General features: G+C 32.7%; 1 protein-coding gene and 2 long non-coding RNA genes across 5 annotated transcripts; all 3 read right to left on the reverse strand.

The window, feature by feature from the left end:
- Positions 1-4,431: 4,431 nt before the first annotated feature.
- Positions 4,432-6,207, reverse strand: LOC133816719 (uncharacterized). Of its 3 annotated transcripts, none has more exons than XR_009885431.1 (3): positions 6,137-6,207; positions 4,801-4,919; positions 4,432-4,710 (listed from the first exon to the last, which is right to left on the reverse strand). It is a non-coding gene; the product is annotated as an uncharacterized LOC133816719 (long non-coding RNA). The 3 variants fall into 3 exon arrangements; XR_009885432.1 differs by lacking the exon at positions 6,137-6,207 and adding an exon at positions 5,478-5,532; XR_009885433.1 differs by lacking the exon at positions 6,137-6,207 and adding an exon at positions 5,312-5,375.
- A 9,700-nt stretch (positions 6,208-15,907) lies between these two features.
- On the reverse strand, positions 15,908-16,667 carry LOC133816720 (uncharacterized). The gene is made up of 3 exons (XM_062249062.1): positions 16,584-16,667; positions 16,397-16,501; positions 15,908-16,318 (listed from the first exon to the last, which is right to left on the reverse strand). Exons 2-3 carry the CDS (start codon positions 16,454-16,456, stop codon positions 15,977-15,979), a joined length of 402 nt encoding a protein of 133 aa, XP_062105046.1. The 5' UTR covers positions 16,457-16,501; positions 16,584-16,667; the 3' UTR covers positions 15,908-15,976.
- Positions 16,668-16,747: 80 nt separating this feature from the next.
- Positions 16,748-17,448, reverse strand: LOC133816721 (uncharacterized). The gene is made up of 3 exons (XR_009885434.1): positions 17,363-17,448; positions 17,037-17,278; positions 16,748-16,957 (listed from the first exon to the last, which is right to left on the reverse strand). It is a non-coding gene; the product is annotated as an uncharacterized LOC133816721 (long non-coding RNA).
- Between the last annotated feature and the right edge of the window lie 225 nt (positions 17,449-17,673).

Below are 17,673 nucleotides of genomic sequence, written 5' to 3' on the forward strand. Positions count from 1 at the left end.
ACTACTACAAATATATGTTTTCTCTGCACTTTTTTTCTAGCATTAAATGAAAAATGCAGAGAAAAGGTTCAAATGAGTCCGATACACGAAGTCGGAAAAAAAATGATTTATAATTGCGGTTTATAAAGAAAACCGGAGAGAAATATTTGGAAAATAGAATTTTCTCCGCGGTTCCATAAAGAAAACCGCAGAGAAAAGTGTACCACTTTTCTCAAGTGTTTCTATACAGAACCGCAGAGAAAAGGGTACCTTTCTCTGCCATTTTGTTTATGGAACCACAGAGAAATCTCTTACACTACATAAATGTTGGGGTTTTATTCCCTAATTAAAACCCAAATTCTTTGTAACCTCATTTTATTATCAATAAAAGAATAGAAATCATTTTTTTGACTTGGTCAATCACTTTGCTCACATGTTTTATTTTCATGATTATTTGTTTAATATAAACTTCTATTAAATCCTGAGCATATAACTAATCTTATTTATAGTGACGTAATCACAGTGGAATATAAATATGATTATATGTTAAAAATAAGTTAGTCCTAAGATTAGTCAGTGCACCGGATTTACACTGACTTGCCAATCTACGATATGATCTACTTACACATTACAGTGTTATGTTCTTTCCAGAACATTAGCAAAGTAGATAAGATCGGATGTATTTGTTACATCAGACAGGACCGATATTGACAGTTGATAAGATAAGTAAACATGTCGTTATTATCTATTCTAGTCATATCATATAGTTGACCATAGGTCAATTCAATCTCAATTCTGAGTGGTTAGTATTCTAACTGATTGTATTATTTGAGTTCTTTGACTTGTTTGTTACCAGCTTACCCTACGGACTAGCCCATACTTACATCTTGGGAACTTGGTAGTACAATTGAGTGGGAGTGTTAATCATAGATATGAACATCTATAGCTTCTGATGAAGAAGTGAAACGATGGTTTCCTTTTAGTTTGGTTCAAGGTGTTAAATGATAGAGATCTCATTTCAGTAATTAAATTAGTTTACTGAAATATCATTTACAAGGAACTAAATGTATTAAGGATAACATACAATGAGGGGTAAAACGGTATTTTAGTCCTATCTCATTGTAGACCGTCTATAGAGGATTGAGTGACAATTATGGTTGTAACAATGGATAATTAATAGCGTATCTATATTTGTTATAGAGCGTTCTATGAATTCAAGAGTGCAATTCCAAGTCTATAGTGGAGCCATGAGGAATTAATAAGTTAGTAAATTTATTTGTTAGATTTATGATAACTTATTGGAGCTTGATTTCATAGGCCCATGGTCCCCATTGTACCTTGGATAAAATCATCTAGATAGTCTCAATTAATTGATTTAATCATCAATTAGAATTATCAAAGTTGACCAGGTCAATTTTGGATAGTTTCACAAAGTTGTGTAATTTTGAGAAGAAAAGAGAAATTATGGCATATTTATTAATTAAAATAATTTGGTATCTAAATTAATAAATAAGTTTAAATCAATGTTCAAATTATAAATAATTAATTTGATAAAGGATTTAAATAATTATTTAATTAATTAAATCAATAGAAAATAATACATGCCTTGATTTTAAGTCCAATGGGCTTATAATAAAATGGGAAATTTCACGGGCCTACGGCCCATGATAATTTCGACCTAGGGCTTCAAAATAACTATTATTTTATTGATTTTTTAATTAAATTAAATGGCCTAATTGAGTCTATAAAAAATGAGTGCTTATAGAGAAGTCAAAACATAAGTTTGTAAGTCACAAGTCAGATTTTCTGATAGTTTTATATTCTCTCTAAACACAAGTCTTTTTCTAAGCCACTTTGTTATTTTCTCTTCTTTTCTCTATATCTATCTCATGTGTTGAGAATTTCCCACACTAGTCTAGGTGGTTCTAAGGATACATTGGAAGATTGTGAAGAAAATAGAAGATCGGTTCAGTTTCTTGATAATACTCTGCGACAGAGAGGATACAAGAGTTAGAGAAACTGAAGGAATGACTCTTAATTCCGCTGCGTATACTGTAAGTATTATATTATTTGTTTCTCTTTGAATTCAATTTTAGAAACATTTGTTTAGGCTATCTTGTATTAATTTTTTTAATATTAGATATACATGAAAATAAATAAAGATCATGTACAAGCTTTTTCCAAAAATAAAACCCTCGACCCACAACCTGACTCATTCTTCTAATTTCTTCTACTTTGGCAGACCCGAGAGGAACGGTGCAACCCTTCTTCCCCAGCCACGGTTAGTGCTCTTTTCACCTTTTTTTTTTTGTTTTTCATTTTCTTCCATATTTAGGCTATAACTCATGTAAATATACATATATATAGATTTATTTTTAAGTTTTGGGGCAAAAATGACGATATATTGATTGAGTACAATGTGTTTTGAATGTATGTTTATAGAGTAATTTTCAAGCTTTTTTCCAACTTTTTGAACGTTTGTGAAGGATTAAAAGACATTTTTATTGTTCAAATCAAGTATTGGACACTAAAACCTGATTTTTTTTGTTTTTTTAATTATTGCAGATTTTTGGTATTTTTATATTATTTATGTAGTTTATGTGTATTTTGATAATGTTAATATTAATTATGTTTGCTCCTTAAAATGTATTGTATTTGACATAATTTTTTATATTTTAATATTATTTTTTACATAATTTTTTTATTATTTACATAATTAATTTTTGAAAAAAATTTATTTTTATTAATTATATTAATTTAGGTTTAATTCAATCATCATATTTACTATTTTTTTTTTGCAATACCATATTTACTAATATTTGTTTAAATTTTTATCATAGGAAATATTTGTTTGACTCTGAGTTGTGTTGATATTGTTAAAGATTAATTTTGAAGGTGAGTAATAATTACTACTTAATATTTTTTTTAATTTTTTATATTTACAAACTACTGTTAGAGGAGTTTTAACATATTAAATATTCATTCGTAGTGAAGTAGGTTCTGAGATAAAATTGTATGTTGTGGAGATAACAGAAGATTGAGAACATGTGTGTCTTAGTGAAGTAGGTTCAGCGAAATTCTATGTGTTGCGGTGGCTTATGGTTAAGAATATGTATGTTTGTTTGTTGTATGTTTTGTTTGATTTGAATTTATAGGTTGTAGTAACTTGAGATATGCTATAGAAATAGGGGAAACTCTGCCAATTTTTTTTAAGATTAAATTTGGTTTTATTTATATAAAGTAATGTAGTAGCAATATCTTGAATAGGAGGAGCTCGAAGAAAAATTGAGTCGGGTGAAATTACAGCTCAGGGTCGAGATGATATATTGACTCAAACATTAGGGACACCGGAACACCCAGGTCGTGTTCGAGCTGGTGGGTATGATACTTTATAATAGTTGTTTGCTTTTAAAAATTATTTAGCTTACTTATTGATTGATTTAATTGATTATTTTGTAGGTTTACCATGAACGTGTCCAAAGTGTTTGGAAAAAAACCAAAGAAAAGGAAAAGAAACAGAAGATTGCTCGCCTAAAAGATGAGATTGAAGAGCTAAAGAGATATAAAGCGATTGGTTAGCTAGATTAATGCCATTTATTTATGAAGTTTAATCTTTTATTTATGTAAAATGTTATATTTTAATTAGTAATGAAATTTGAATTTACATATATGTTATTTTGTATTAGTTATGAAATGTATATATATATATAATATTGAAAATTAGTTATCAAATTAGGTTATAATATTGAATCTATATAATCAGAATTGAAAATAATTATGTATAATCGAAATTGAAAAATAACTTTTTTTTATATTAAAAAGACTTTCTCTGTGGTTGTATTCACTACAACAAAATAGAGGTTTTATGACTTTAATTGGGAGACATTGGAAGTCTACAATGTCTCCCACTTAGTGAGACGTTGTTGCTAGGGTCATTGTAGGTATATATCCCACGTCTCCCATTGGGAGACGTGCCTCACTTCCCACGTCTCCCACTGAGAGAGGTGGAAAGTCAAACGTTGACTTTCCACCTCTCCCATTGGGAGACGTGGGAAGTGACTCACCTCTCCCAATGGGAGACGTGGGAAGTCCCTAGGAGACATCCCACGTCTCCCATTGGGAGAGGTGAGTCATTTCCCACGTCTCCCAATGGGAGAGGTGGAAAGTCAACATTTGACTTTCCACCTCTCCCATTGGGAGACGTGGGAAGTCTCCCACCTCTCCCAATGGGAGACATTGAAAGTCTCCCACATTTAAAAAAAATAAATTAAATAAATTTATAATTAATATTATTTTAATTTGATTTAATAATTAATTAAATTGAAATAATATTAATTTAAATTGAAATAATATTAATTTAAATTGAAATTATTTTAATTTAAATTGAAATTATTTTAATCTAAATTGAAATTAATTTAATAATTAATTAAATTGAAATAATATTAATTTAAATTGAAATTATTTTAATCTAAATTTAAATTAATTAAATTGAAATAATATTAATTTAAATTGAAATAAAAAAATATATTTGTTAGATATATACAAGAAATACAATATTTGTTAGAAATATTCAAAATGAACAAATATTGCATTGTGTATGAAGAAAGAGTTAAAAAATTAAAAAAAAACCTATCAACGAGGTCGGTAACTTTGGATTATCGGCAACACATATGTCGCCCATTCTTGTCGCAACTCATCAATTTGTGCCTCTGTATATGATGTGCTTGTTAGCTGCAAGAAATATAAAGTAAAATATATTAATTAATTATTTGATTACATTTATAGTTTCAAAAATAATTTGTAAATTTTAATTAATAATACCGTTCTCAAGTAATGCCTGGGACTTGCATGTTCAATCAAGTAATGCCCGTTCTCAACTAATCGTTTATTATCCTAAATAATATCGGGCAGCATTTCCCCTATAATAGTGACCTAACCATCTGCATGTGAATAACAAAACAAACAATTCAAACAACATACAATAAGTTTCTTCCTTATAGAATGCATATATAAAATTAATTGTTTATTATCCTAGATAAAATCGGGCAGCATTTCCCCTATAATAGTGACCTAACCATCTACATGTGAATAGCAAAACAAACAATTCAAACAACATACAATAAGTTTCTTCCTTATAGCTCCGCAGCACACAGTCAAATTTCTCAGAACCTACTTCACTAATACACACAAGTTCTCAACCTTCCGTTATCACCGCAGCACACAATTTTAATCTCAGAACCTACTTCACTATGGATGAATATTTAAGATATTCAAACTCTTCTAACATTTGTTTAATAATATTAAAAGTAGAAGTAAGAGAATATATATTTACCTCTTGCAATTAATAATTCAAAAGCTAGCAAAATTACTTCAAGTAGTAATCGAATTCGCTATTAAATTCACAAACCAATATAAATAAATTAATAAATAATAAATAAAATATCACTAAATATCTAGCAATATATAACTTATTATTATAATTTTAGAAACTTAATTACCTCAAATGTGTGATTGATAGATATAGACGTTTTGATGCAAAGTACTCTCTAAAATCTCACCACCAAAATCACGAAATTAAATTAATTAATATGTTAAACATTACTAAACAAATATCACTAAATTCCTAATAAGTAATTGATTGGTAAACAAATAAAAAAAAACTCCAATGAGCCACTAATTATAACCTAAACAAAAAATCAATAAAAAATTTCATAACCTAAAATCTCAATAATCAACAAAAACATAAATTTTTGCATATATTTATATTTTTAAAATTATTTAATAAATTTATTTTAACATAATAACTATATATATAACAAAATAGTTAGAATTTAAAAAAAAAAAAAGTGTAAATATACATACAAAAATATATCTAAATTTCGAAATAAATAATGATAAAAATTAAAAAAAATCATGAACATATATATTATAATGAAATATATACAATGTGATAGGTTAATTTAAAAAAAAACTATGAAATCTTAAATCTATAAAAAAACCTCCATGGAAAAACAAATAAATCTAACAATGTATAGAAAAAAATGCATAAAAATGTAAAATTAACACAAAATCATGTATATTACTCATCCTAATGCTAAACCTATGATTTTTTATCAAAATAATTAACTAAAATTCATAAAAATTAAAAAAAACTAACCTTGAAAACCCTAAAATCGCAACCCCTTTCGTGCTCTCTGTTTGGTGTGCTCTCTCTGTTTGGTGTTATGAGGAAGAAGAAGACCAAAAATTCATTAAATGGCCAGGGGGACATCCAACGTCTCCCACTGGGAGACGTGGGACACGTGGCACGTCTCCCACTGGGAGACATTGAATGTATAGAGGGGTACATCCAACGTCTCCCATTGGGAGACGTGCCACGTGTCCCACGTCTCCCAGTGGGAGACGTTGGATGTACCCCTCTATACATTCAATGTCTCCCAGTGGGAGACGTGCCACGTGTCCCACGTCTCCCAGTGGGAGACGTTGGATGTACCCCTCTATACATTCAATGTCTCCCAGTGGGAGACGTGCCACGTGTCCCACGTCTCCCAGTGGGAGACATTAGATGTCCCCCTGGCCACTTCTCAACCTATTTCCAACGTCTTCCACCATTTTTAATGTCTTCCAATTGTAGTCATTAATAAAAACTTTCAATGTCTTACACCATTAGACATTTAAAACCCCTGATAAGTTTTAATGTCTTACACCAATGGTGTAAGACATTGTAGGGAGTCATTGTATGTCAAATTTGTTGTAGTGATTAATATAACTGTGGAGAAAGAAACTCTTTTCTCAAGTATTTCGTTGAATAAACCGCGGAGAAAGATTTTCTTTCTCTACGGTTGTATTAACAAAACTGCAGAGAAAGAAAATCTTTCTCCGCGGTTTATTCAACACAACCGTAGAGAAAGATGTGGTTTTTTTCCGCGGTTTTCATACCACTTTTCTCTGCGGTCGAATACACTGTGCTTTTCAGTACTCTCAAAAACCGTATAGAAAGACCTTTTTTGTAGCAGTGAGATGTGACAGGTCAGCTGAATAGCTGGTCAAAAAAGTGTATTAAATGTTAATCGCATTAAAATAAATTTGGGCGGCAAATGTTACCCAAAATATTTGCATGATGACGTGGCAAAGTCGAGGCGCACATGAATAGTATGTGGCTATTATTAATAAAGAACTGATCGAGCCACGACCATGAGATAAAGAACTGGGACATGCTGAGTAACAAGGAGGCTGATGCGCTGACATATGCGACCAGGTCTGCTCGTACGACCGAAGTCAGAATTCAAATATACAATTATGAGTTGGATATTTCTAGGATATTTGTTTCTCTTTATATGTCAATTTCATTATTTTGTTATTAATCAAATATGCTAGTAACAAAAATTGAACATGGCCCATATGTACATCTTAGAGCCTATAAATAGGACTTGCGAGATTCATTTAAGGGGACAGAATCTTTTGTAATCAAGTGAGAACTATAGTGTTTTTATCCATGAAACTTGTACTCATCTTCAACCTCGTGAAACTTGTGAACCCTAGTTCACTAATCACAGGTTTTGAAGTTCTATATTAATAAGAAAACGAAGTGGACGTAGGTCATTACCATTCTTTATGGACGAATAACCACTGTAAATATTGGTGTCATGTACCTCCTTGAGTTCAATTCATCTTATTTCTATCATTTTTAGTGGCTCTGTGTCGTTTACCAAATCGAGGGTCAACAATTAGAAATAATAACGATGATTTTGTTATAAAGACACTATCCATACCCCTGACACTATAAAGACCCTATCCCGACCCTATAAAGACTATCCCGACCCCTGACCCTATAAAGACCCTATCCCAACCCTATAAAGACACTATCCCGACCCTATCAAGACCCTATCCCGACCCAAGACCCTATAAAGACCTTATCCCAACCCCGAACCCTATAAAGACTCTATCCCGACCCTCGACCCTATAAAGACCCTATCCCAACCTTCGACCCTATGAAGACCTTATCCCGATCCCGACCCTATAAAGACTGTATCCCGACAACCGACCCTATAAAGACCTTATCCCGACCCTATAAAGACACTATCTCGACCTCCGACCCTATAAAGACCCTATCCCGACCCCCAATCATATAAAGACCTTATCCCGATCCCCGACCCTATAAAGACCGTATCCCTACCCCCAACCTTATAAAGACCCTATTCCAACCCCCAACTCTATAAAGATCCTATCTCGACCCTATAAAGACCCTATCCCGACCATATAAAGACCCTATCCCGTGCGCAACCCTATCCCGACCTGACTCCGACCTTATAAAGACTCTATCCTGACCCCTAACCCTATAAAGACTCTATCCTGACCCCCGACCCTATAAAAGACCTTATCCCGATCTCGAACCTATCGTGAGCCTATAAATCTACAAAAAATTGGGCAGCATCTCCCTTATACTAATGACCTAGTCATCTGTAAACAGTTAAAAAAAACACAATTCAAACAAGACACAATAAGTTTCTTCCTTATATCTCCACAGCACACAAAAATTTCACAAAACCTACTTTACTAATACATACAAGTTCATAACCTTCTGATATCACCGCAACACATAATATGTATCTCAGAACCTAATTTACTATGGATGAATATATAGGATATTCAAAATCCTCAAACAATAGTAAATAATAATAATGACGACTATTAGCAGCGACACGTGTCGTCGCTAATTGTCATCGCTGATGTTTTTTTAAACACGTGGCGGCTATGTCGCCGCTAATAATCGTTTGAAAAAATCTGGTGGGGAAATTCTCCCATTTTTTTGTTTATTTTCGAATTTATTAGCAGCCGCGAATATAAAAAAAGTCGCCGCTAATAATTTTGTAAATTTGAAAAAAAAAACCATTTTGATATCAACGGCGAACATGCTTTGTCGCCGCTGATATTGGCATTATTAGCGGCGACTTTTGATCGCCGCTAATACTGTCGCCGCTAAAGGGAGTTTTTCTTGTAGTGGTAAATTTATCCAACTCATTTTCTCATAAATTATTATGAGTAAATGATTAGCTGATTTGTTTATTTAATTAATTCAATAACTATTATCTGCCAAACCAAACGATAATTAAAGGGTACACGAATCATAGCATACATACATACAGTACTACTTATTCACATTAAATCATATTCTATATAATTTACATTGTATTTGATTAGGATGAAATCAAACAAATTTTCCAGTCTCTATAAATATAAATATATGAAGAGATCTGAAACAGATATAAATAAAACATATATATATTAACCATAATAGTACACTTCACTTCCGTATGAACACTGAAGGAGGATAGCTAAACATATATATATATATATAAGTATATATAACAACTACAGCTTCCCTTAGGTACAAGTCTAGGTATATATATAAACAATTTCCACTCCCATGCCAAGTTAAAAAGAAAGGAGCATATATAAACAAAGTCCATAATTAGCCCTAATATAATATGTAACACAAGTATATACAAACTACTATAAAAGTATATAGTACTATTACATAGCTCCAATAAGAGGGGATTAATTTGTTACTTGTACCTACCATATTTTGTAAAAACACTCCTCCACCCTAATGCTTGGCTGCCTCATTAATTGCAGTCTATGAACCATGCCTTGTGTTTTCATCACTTGAGGAAACTTGGTGATGAGTAATATATCCATGCACAGCCACTTGAGGAACTATTATGGTTTTCACATAAGGTCCTTTGTAAGCTACACAAGGCTGCTGATGATCAACAACATGAGTAGCTTGCATATAAAAATAACGTCCTTTGTGATGATGATGATCTGCCCGTTTATTATTACCGATTTGTTCCCCCATATGATAGGCCTCTTTTCTCACAATAAAGTTTGCCATCAATCTAATAAGAAACGTATTAAAACAAGTGAAAAAAGAAGCAAAGAGAGCCTGTTATAAAAAAGAACTTTTTAGTCTTTGTGATTTCCGATATAGAGATTCAAAGGAAAACACGCCTTTATATAGAAACAAGAGAAGCTTCCATGTGACAAAGAAATGAAGAATAATCTAAATCACTTAATTAATTTTCTTAATATATATAATATACTTATATATATATATTAATCAAGTAGTGGTCTCTTATGCATTTACTCTCTTGTTCAATTATTTATTGGCAAGTTTTAGATCTATATATTACTTTTTGGAGGAAATTAATAATTATTAATTATAGCAAAATATAACTATCACTGGCCGGCCATATCCAAAACATATTTGACACTTGTAAAAGGAATAAAGGGAGGAATAAGAAGACTTTTTTCTTTCTAAAAAACCGAAAGGAATATGACATGTGAATTAATTAATTCATTTAATTGATATTTTTGTGTCTTGGAAGTACATATGTTTGTTGATATGTATGGTTATTATATTCTTTGGTAGGACATAATTATTGAATGCATAAAAAAATTTGAATTGTAACTTTGGAAAAAGGAAAGGGGAATAAACCTTTCCAGAAGAGTATATTCTCTTTATCTGCAGTCGAGAGATAAGAGAAAAAAATACTTTACGCTAGGCTAAGGTTACTTTGAACATTTCTCTAGAAACAACCAGAATATATCAACGTTAATTAGTCTTGGTTAAAGTAAAAGTTAGTTATTTTATGGCTAATAGTGTGAACTTAAACAAAAAATGATTCTGGTCAATAATAATGAGAGAATTTTTGTTTCGGCAGAAATTTTCCAGAAGACTCACATTATATTGATTGGGTTTGTTTATTCAAAGTTGCAGCATTATAATTGCACCTTGTCAATTTGTTTATACTCATAACATATTTTTTAAAATCCATTTATGTTCTTTTTTTTATAAAAAAAGAAGCGATTTATGTTGGATCTTTCGTTAGGCTCGGAGTAGTTGAGGTTTTATTTCTATTAAATATTATTATTTTCACATAATTAAATACATACTATTAAAAGCAACAATCAAGAACAATATAAGTCATTAAATTTTAAACGACTTAATTAGGAGTGAAAAATTAAATTCCAGTTAAAAATTACACATGGATTTAATTTGTGTAACAAAAAATAATAACCAGAAAACATATGGTTTAAATTAAGATGCAGGGATCAGATATATGGAATTGTGTATGAGTTACATCTAATTTTTCTCAAAGAAAAACTTCCTCTATAGTTCAATATTCCTTTTTCTGGATTTCTGATGGGGAATTAGGTTTAATTTACATCTAACTTTTCAAAAAGAAAAACCGACTAGTCCAATGTTCCAATCTCTTGATCTTTTTATTCTATCTTATCTTGATAAAAGGACAGTGACTGAATAGTTTTGCAGTTTACCGAAATAAGTTGAGAAAAATAATGCATGCGTGTTATTAACATATAGAGTTATTATTACACTTTTGTCGTCACATGCATGACTTGGTTTTTCTTTTAAATCATTATTATATATTACAATTGATGTAAACATTGTACTATGGAACACTATAACGATCCCTAATTTTAGTTATAATTTCCAATATGACACAACTCACCATTTACTCACGGGGAAACGAGCGAGAGCAGAAACCACAGCAGCACCACCAGTTTGAGGGACTAATATCACCATTTAAGGGGACAAATAATTGTATATATATATATTTATAAATTTTTGTCATGGGTCTAAATTGAACCCCCAACCTCTTGGTACAAAACAAAAAGCCTCCTGATAGGCCAAACCCACAATGGTTATGACTTGATTGATGGTAATCAACATCTCAATTACGTTTCTGAATCAAAATACCATCTAATTAACAGACTATATTTGTGATATAGTCCTCTATATGTAAAAAGGAGAATAAATAAATAACATGCACCAAGAGGTGTTCGATATATAACTGATCCAACCCGCATCATTAAATCTAATCCTATCTATAATTGCGGATATTCGCACTTGTGCAAATTAGATTGAATTGAAAAAAAAAGGTTGTAAATGTGCGAATTAGATGCACATTTATTTCAAGTAACAAATTCAATCAATTATACATTTTATGTATATATATAATTTTTAAGTTTTAATATATTAGATACAAAAAATAATAGTAATGATATATTTGTGAACTTTAAGTTAATTGTTAGATCAAATTTTAATGTAGATCTCATAATTAATTTTATTATTTGAGTTAGTGGTTAAAATTTAAAGTTTAAATTATTTGTTATATAATTCAATATATTAATTGTAACGCCCTGGATAGCCAAGACCGCTACTCTGTGTGTTTATAAAGTGCCAGACTCGCTAATCAAGTCATTAAAGTAAAAACGTGTTATTGAAATAGTAGAGGAACTAGGGTTAAAAACGTTTTGGTCTCAAAAAATACATTTTCGTTACTAAACATTGTTTATGTACATGGGATCCCAAAAATGACAGTTTAAAAGCCATTTACAAAAGTTACAAAGTCTAAATACATTAACAGCCATACTAAGGCAAAATGAGCAGTTAGGTGATCTCTGTCCTGACACACTCCTCGATCATGGTGATCGAATGGCTGGCTATGTACATTTCACCTCGGAGCTCTCCACCTCAGGCCTGGTCCAACTTGCCCTTGCCTTTACCTGTACCACGTAGCACCCGTGAGCCAAGGCCCAGCAAGAACATACATCAATAATAGAGCATGCACATTTAGCTGTCAGGTCAATCTCACATATGACATCTCATAAACTTCAAGCATAGCAACAGTCAAGTATTTCATATACAAAGCATATCAATAATCAAGTATTTGTAAATGAAATACAAAGCATATCAGCTCATATAACACAATGCACAGATGATAACCAGGGCTAGCGCTCACAAGCTGCTCCCTCTATTATCTTTTCATTTCTGGCTCCCAGTGGCCAAATCACGTCCCATGCGCTAAATTCATGAACGGTACTCTTAGACCGCTTATACGTGTCCCTTGGCATAATACCAACGATGACACAAAACAATTCTCGGGAGCACTTAGTCCCATCACAATCATACATTCGGGTGCAGTGTTCTTACCTTTCAATTCACTAGTTTTCGATGTCACGACACCTTGAGCACGATCCCACTCGAGCCCTAGCGCTTACCTAAACACAATCATGATCAAAGTCAACATCAATCCTCAAGTTCAAAACCTAGCCCCGGGGCTAATCCCGAGCCCCCCGGGATGTTCTAGTTCCACCAAACAAGGTGGTGGAACCAAACCCCAAACCTTAGGTCAAAAACCCTTGCAAAATACCCCAAAATCCCCTTCAGAAGGCAGGGTAGCGCTACAGCGCTCTTGGGAGGGCGCTATAGCGCTACAGACAGAACCAAAACCCTTCCAGCATATGGGCCTAGCACTACAGCGCCCAAAGGCTAGCGCTGTAGCGCTAGTCACAGGCAGCCCAACACCAAAATTTCCTTTGTGCGATTTCTCTCGAGCCAACCTCAACCAAACCTCTTCCAACTCTTACCCAAACTTAAAAACAACCTCATGACCACACTCCACTCATCCCAAGCACCCTAAACATCTAAACTCCAAGCACATGCAATCACAAACTCAAAATTCACCATAGCCACCTCCAAACTTCAGAACCCAACATAAACCAGCTGAACATCAAAACTAAAGCTTAGAATTCATACCTTTGATAGAATTTCACCCACAAGCTAACCCTAGGCTCCCTTGGCTTGCTGCTCCTCAGCCCTAAGCCTGAATTTCCTAAAGTTCCATTCAATTCCATTCAATTCAACACAAGTACCACAACTTAAAAACCAGAAACAGAAATGGATGAACTCTAGAATCTTACCTCAAGTATTGGTGAAACCCTGTTAAACCTCTGTCAATTCCTTAGCCTTAGATCAAAGTCCTTGAGGTTTAGTTATCCCAGCTCTCCTCTAAGCTTTACTCCAGAAATTCTCCAGAAATAGATGAAGGAAAGTGTAAACCGACTCAAGAAACTCTCTCTGTTTTCCCTCCTTCTTTTCCCTTCTTTTTCAGACCCTTTTGATATTCTATAAATCCCACTATCTTAAAACCTCAGTAATACCCTTCCTTAAAAGTCAAATGACCTTTATGCCCTCACAATTAACTCTAATCCTTTAGTCCACTTAAGGGTATTTTAGTCATTTTGCCTAATTTCCGCTACTTCCTCGAGTGTCCCTATTATTTCCCGCTTAGTTCCCAATACCTTACTAATCACCAATAGCCTTCCTCAATATCATAATAATCTCCAGCTTATCCACTAAATTCCCATTTACACCCCTGAGCTCACCCCGAGCCGGGTATAAATCCCCGCTATGACTTTTACGCTACTTTGCTCCCTAGGATCGTCTCGAGTCACAGATTACAGATATATCCACATAATAATGTGGTCTCAACAATTATCACGTATATCAAAGCAGTTATGCCCATAATGGCCAAAATTACGATTATGCCCTTCTAACCTAATCTGGGCCTATATGCACACTAACACACATAGTCATGCATCTCAAGTACTCAAGTAATCATATAACATGCTTAAGTCATAATAATCACACATAATTCTCATCATGCCCTCCTGACACACTAATCAAGGCCCTTAAGCTTTATTAGTGAATTTGGGTCGTTACATTAATCATTAATTTTGTTTTGCAAAAATTGAAATTATAACATTTAGTATGAAAGTATCTAAATTTAATAATTTGTCTAAGATTTACAAAAGGAAAAAAAAAAGTAACTGATCTAAAATAACCAATCTATCCGCACTTTTGCGGATCTCATTAGAATATTGGTTTTGAAGTGTTGGATAGATCAAAAATATGAATCTCACACTTAGTGGTGATTGAATTGATTATGAATAAAAAAAAGAAGTATGAATTGGATTGGTTTAACAACCTATGCACCAATGTATATGAAAACCTAGTAGTTGAGATATAGTACCACATACATATATTCTATTTTAAAATTAAATAAGTAGGATTTCAAATTAAACAACACTCATCTTTGGTTGTCCTATCACGTGGTATTAAGTAAGCATGCATACAAAAAGTAAATATTTTAAATTATTTTATTTAAGTGTGACGAAAACCATCATTAATTAGAATGTACAGAGAAACCAATATTTATAAATAATATTACATAATATATTTAATTCTCACTAATAATGATTATAATATCCTGTACTATTAATATTATAATAAAATTTTATTTTTTATTAAAACACTTATTTTAAACACTAATTAATACTAAGGCACCTGTGTGCATTTTAGTAATTTTATAAGCGTTTATATAGCAAAGATTCTTAATCTTTCATAAAAGTATCACTTAGGTTGTTAAACTTTATTTTGTATTACTTAGTACTACAACAAATTATATGTATAATGACTCTCTATAATATCTTATACATATAGTGTAAAACATTAAAAGTTAGAAGAGATATGTAATGTCTTACCTGTGAGGAGACATTAAAAGTTTTTATTCCTGACTAAATTCTTAAGTCATTAAACTATAGGGAGACTTTGTAAATAGATTGAGTGGGCCCACGACTCTCACTACAAAAAACAGGGCCTATACCGAGAACAAATGTCCTCGGTATAAGCCTAAATGTCATCGGTAAAACTTCTACCGAGACAATGTCGTCTGTATAAAGTTATCGGTACAGCCGCGTCGGTAAAACAAAATTTCTACCGATGACTGTAAAAATGTTCTCGGTATAAGGTTTACCGAGGACATTGTCCTCGGTAGAAAGTGACAAATGTCCTCGGTAAAACCAACCCCAATTTGTCATCGTACTGGTATATACCGACATCTTGGTAGTATATACCGAGGACAATGTCCTCGGTATAGACTTTTCCCCAATTTTTTTTTTATATTTATTTATTTATTTTGAATTAAATATAAAAAAATAAAATTAAATTAAAACACTTATATTAAAGATATAAATAAAAACATAAGAGTATGTTCGCTGAATCAAAATAAAGAATTGTCTTAAACATGATAATATAATAGTCAATTGTAATAAAATTCATACATAAGTCCTACTGAGTCGGTGCTCCAACATCACGATCATCGGGTGGTGGTGGGGCAGATTGAGATCCCGGGGTGATACAATGAGTCCGGACATGCTCCTCTAACTGTCGAAGACGCTCTCTCATCTCAGACAACTCTTCATCTCTAGTTTGTGAAGGACGAAAATCAAATGGAGTTCGGTCCCTTATGTTAAGGATACGTCCATATCCTTTCTGGTGGCCCCGTCGTTTTCCGAAGACAGTTTGTACCAAAGATATGTCTTCATCTTCAGGCGCACTCGAAACTGGTGTGGAACTCTCAGTATCAGTTGCCTGTGTCTGCTGTGTGTCGCGGTATGCACGCAATTCCTCCTGTGATACAATGTATAATGTAATTAAAATTTTGAAACAATTAAAATTTTGAAAAATGTTTAAAAAAACTTAACGTACCCAAGTTTTTTTGGCTGTCTCTGTCACCCACCCTGTGCCTGATTTATGGTGAGTATCCATCCAGCTATCCGGGATGGACTCAAGTTGCCCAGTCTCTAAATTGCGCTGTCACGTACATATATTTTTATAAAATTAATAATTAAACGTAAATAAGAAAAATAAACTAAAAAATAATTAATTAACTAACTTTTTTATAGCGTAAGGCTGGGATTGACTGAGAACCTCCATAGCTAAGCTCTTTCAGTTTCCTTCTATTTTCCTTGTTGACCACAAAACGTTTCTGCAAAAAGTTATCGTTAGTAATATATTTAATTAAGATAGTTAAGTTTAGCAAGAAATTAATACCGTAATTTCTGGGCGTCGAAAAAATTCAATTGCTTTTTTCCACTGCGTATCCGTGCAACCACCATAACGATTTTGTGGCCCATTAATCGTTAAATGCTCTTTAATATCGTACTTCCAGTCAGAATACTTTTTAGCACACGAGGTATCAATGCCTCTCAAGATCCCAGGCATATGCCCTTATCCATATCTAGTACGCCCAATATCAAACAAATCATCCTAATTTACAAACATTTATTAGTAAATATGATATATAACATAAAATGAGAATTAACATTAAAATACATAAACTACTTACTTCCAAATGTGCAAGTATTCTTTCTTTCGAGGCATTTGGTACTTTTGACCATTGAGGACAGTCCGGATCTGTGTACTGTCGAACAAGTAATCCGAGCTCTCTTGAGAAATTTGAGTTGTACTCTCCGATCTCTTTATATGTTCTCCCCCGCACATCCCACTCGAGAGGGAGAGGACGCCCCAACTGTTCCCTCTTTTCCCGCGTGTTCAATCCTTTATGGCGTCCACGTTTACTTGGAGGCGCTATTGTATGCAAATTCAATATTTTAAAATTAATATGGATTAATTGTTAAATTTTAAGGAGTATATCAATGTGTAAAGTATTACCTCGTTCACAATCATTTGGGATATTTGACGGTCCACGTGGAGGATCGCATCCTCCACCATCACCCCCGTGAGATTGAGCAATAACATCAGCCATATCTGTCAAATTAATCGATATTAAAATTACATTTATCAGTTAAAAATGACAATATAAAATTATTTATTGTTAAAAATAATTACTTCAACATATTATAAAATTACCACTTAATTATCACTATAATAATCTTCACTATCATCATCGGTTTCTATGTGTTCATCTTCCTCTTCATCATCTTCATATTCAACCTCCTCCTCCTCCACTTCCTCTTCCTCCT

This window comes from Humulus lupulus, chromosome 2 (genome assembly GCF_963169125.1).
Source record: "Humulus lupulus chromosome 2, drHumLupu1.1, whole genome shotgun sequence".
Lineage (NCBI taxonomy): Eukaryota > Viridiplantae > Streptophyta > Magnoliopsida > Rosales > Cannabaceae > Humulus > Humulus lupulus.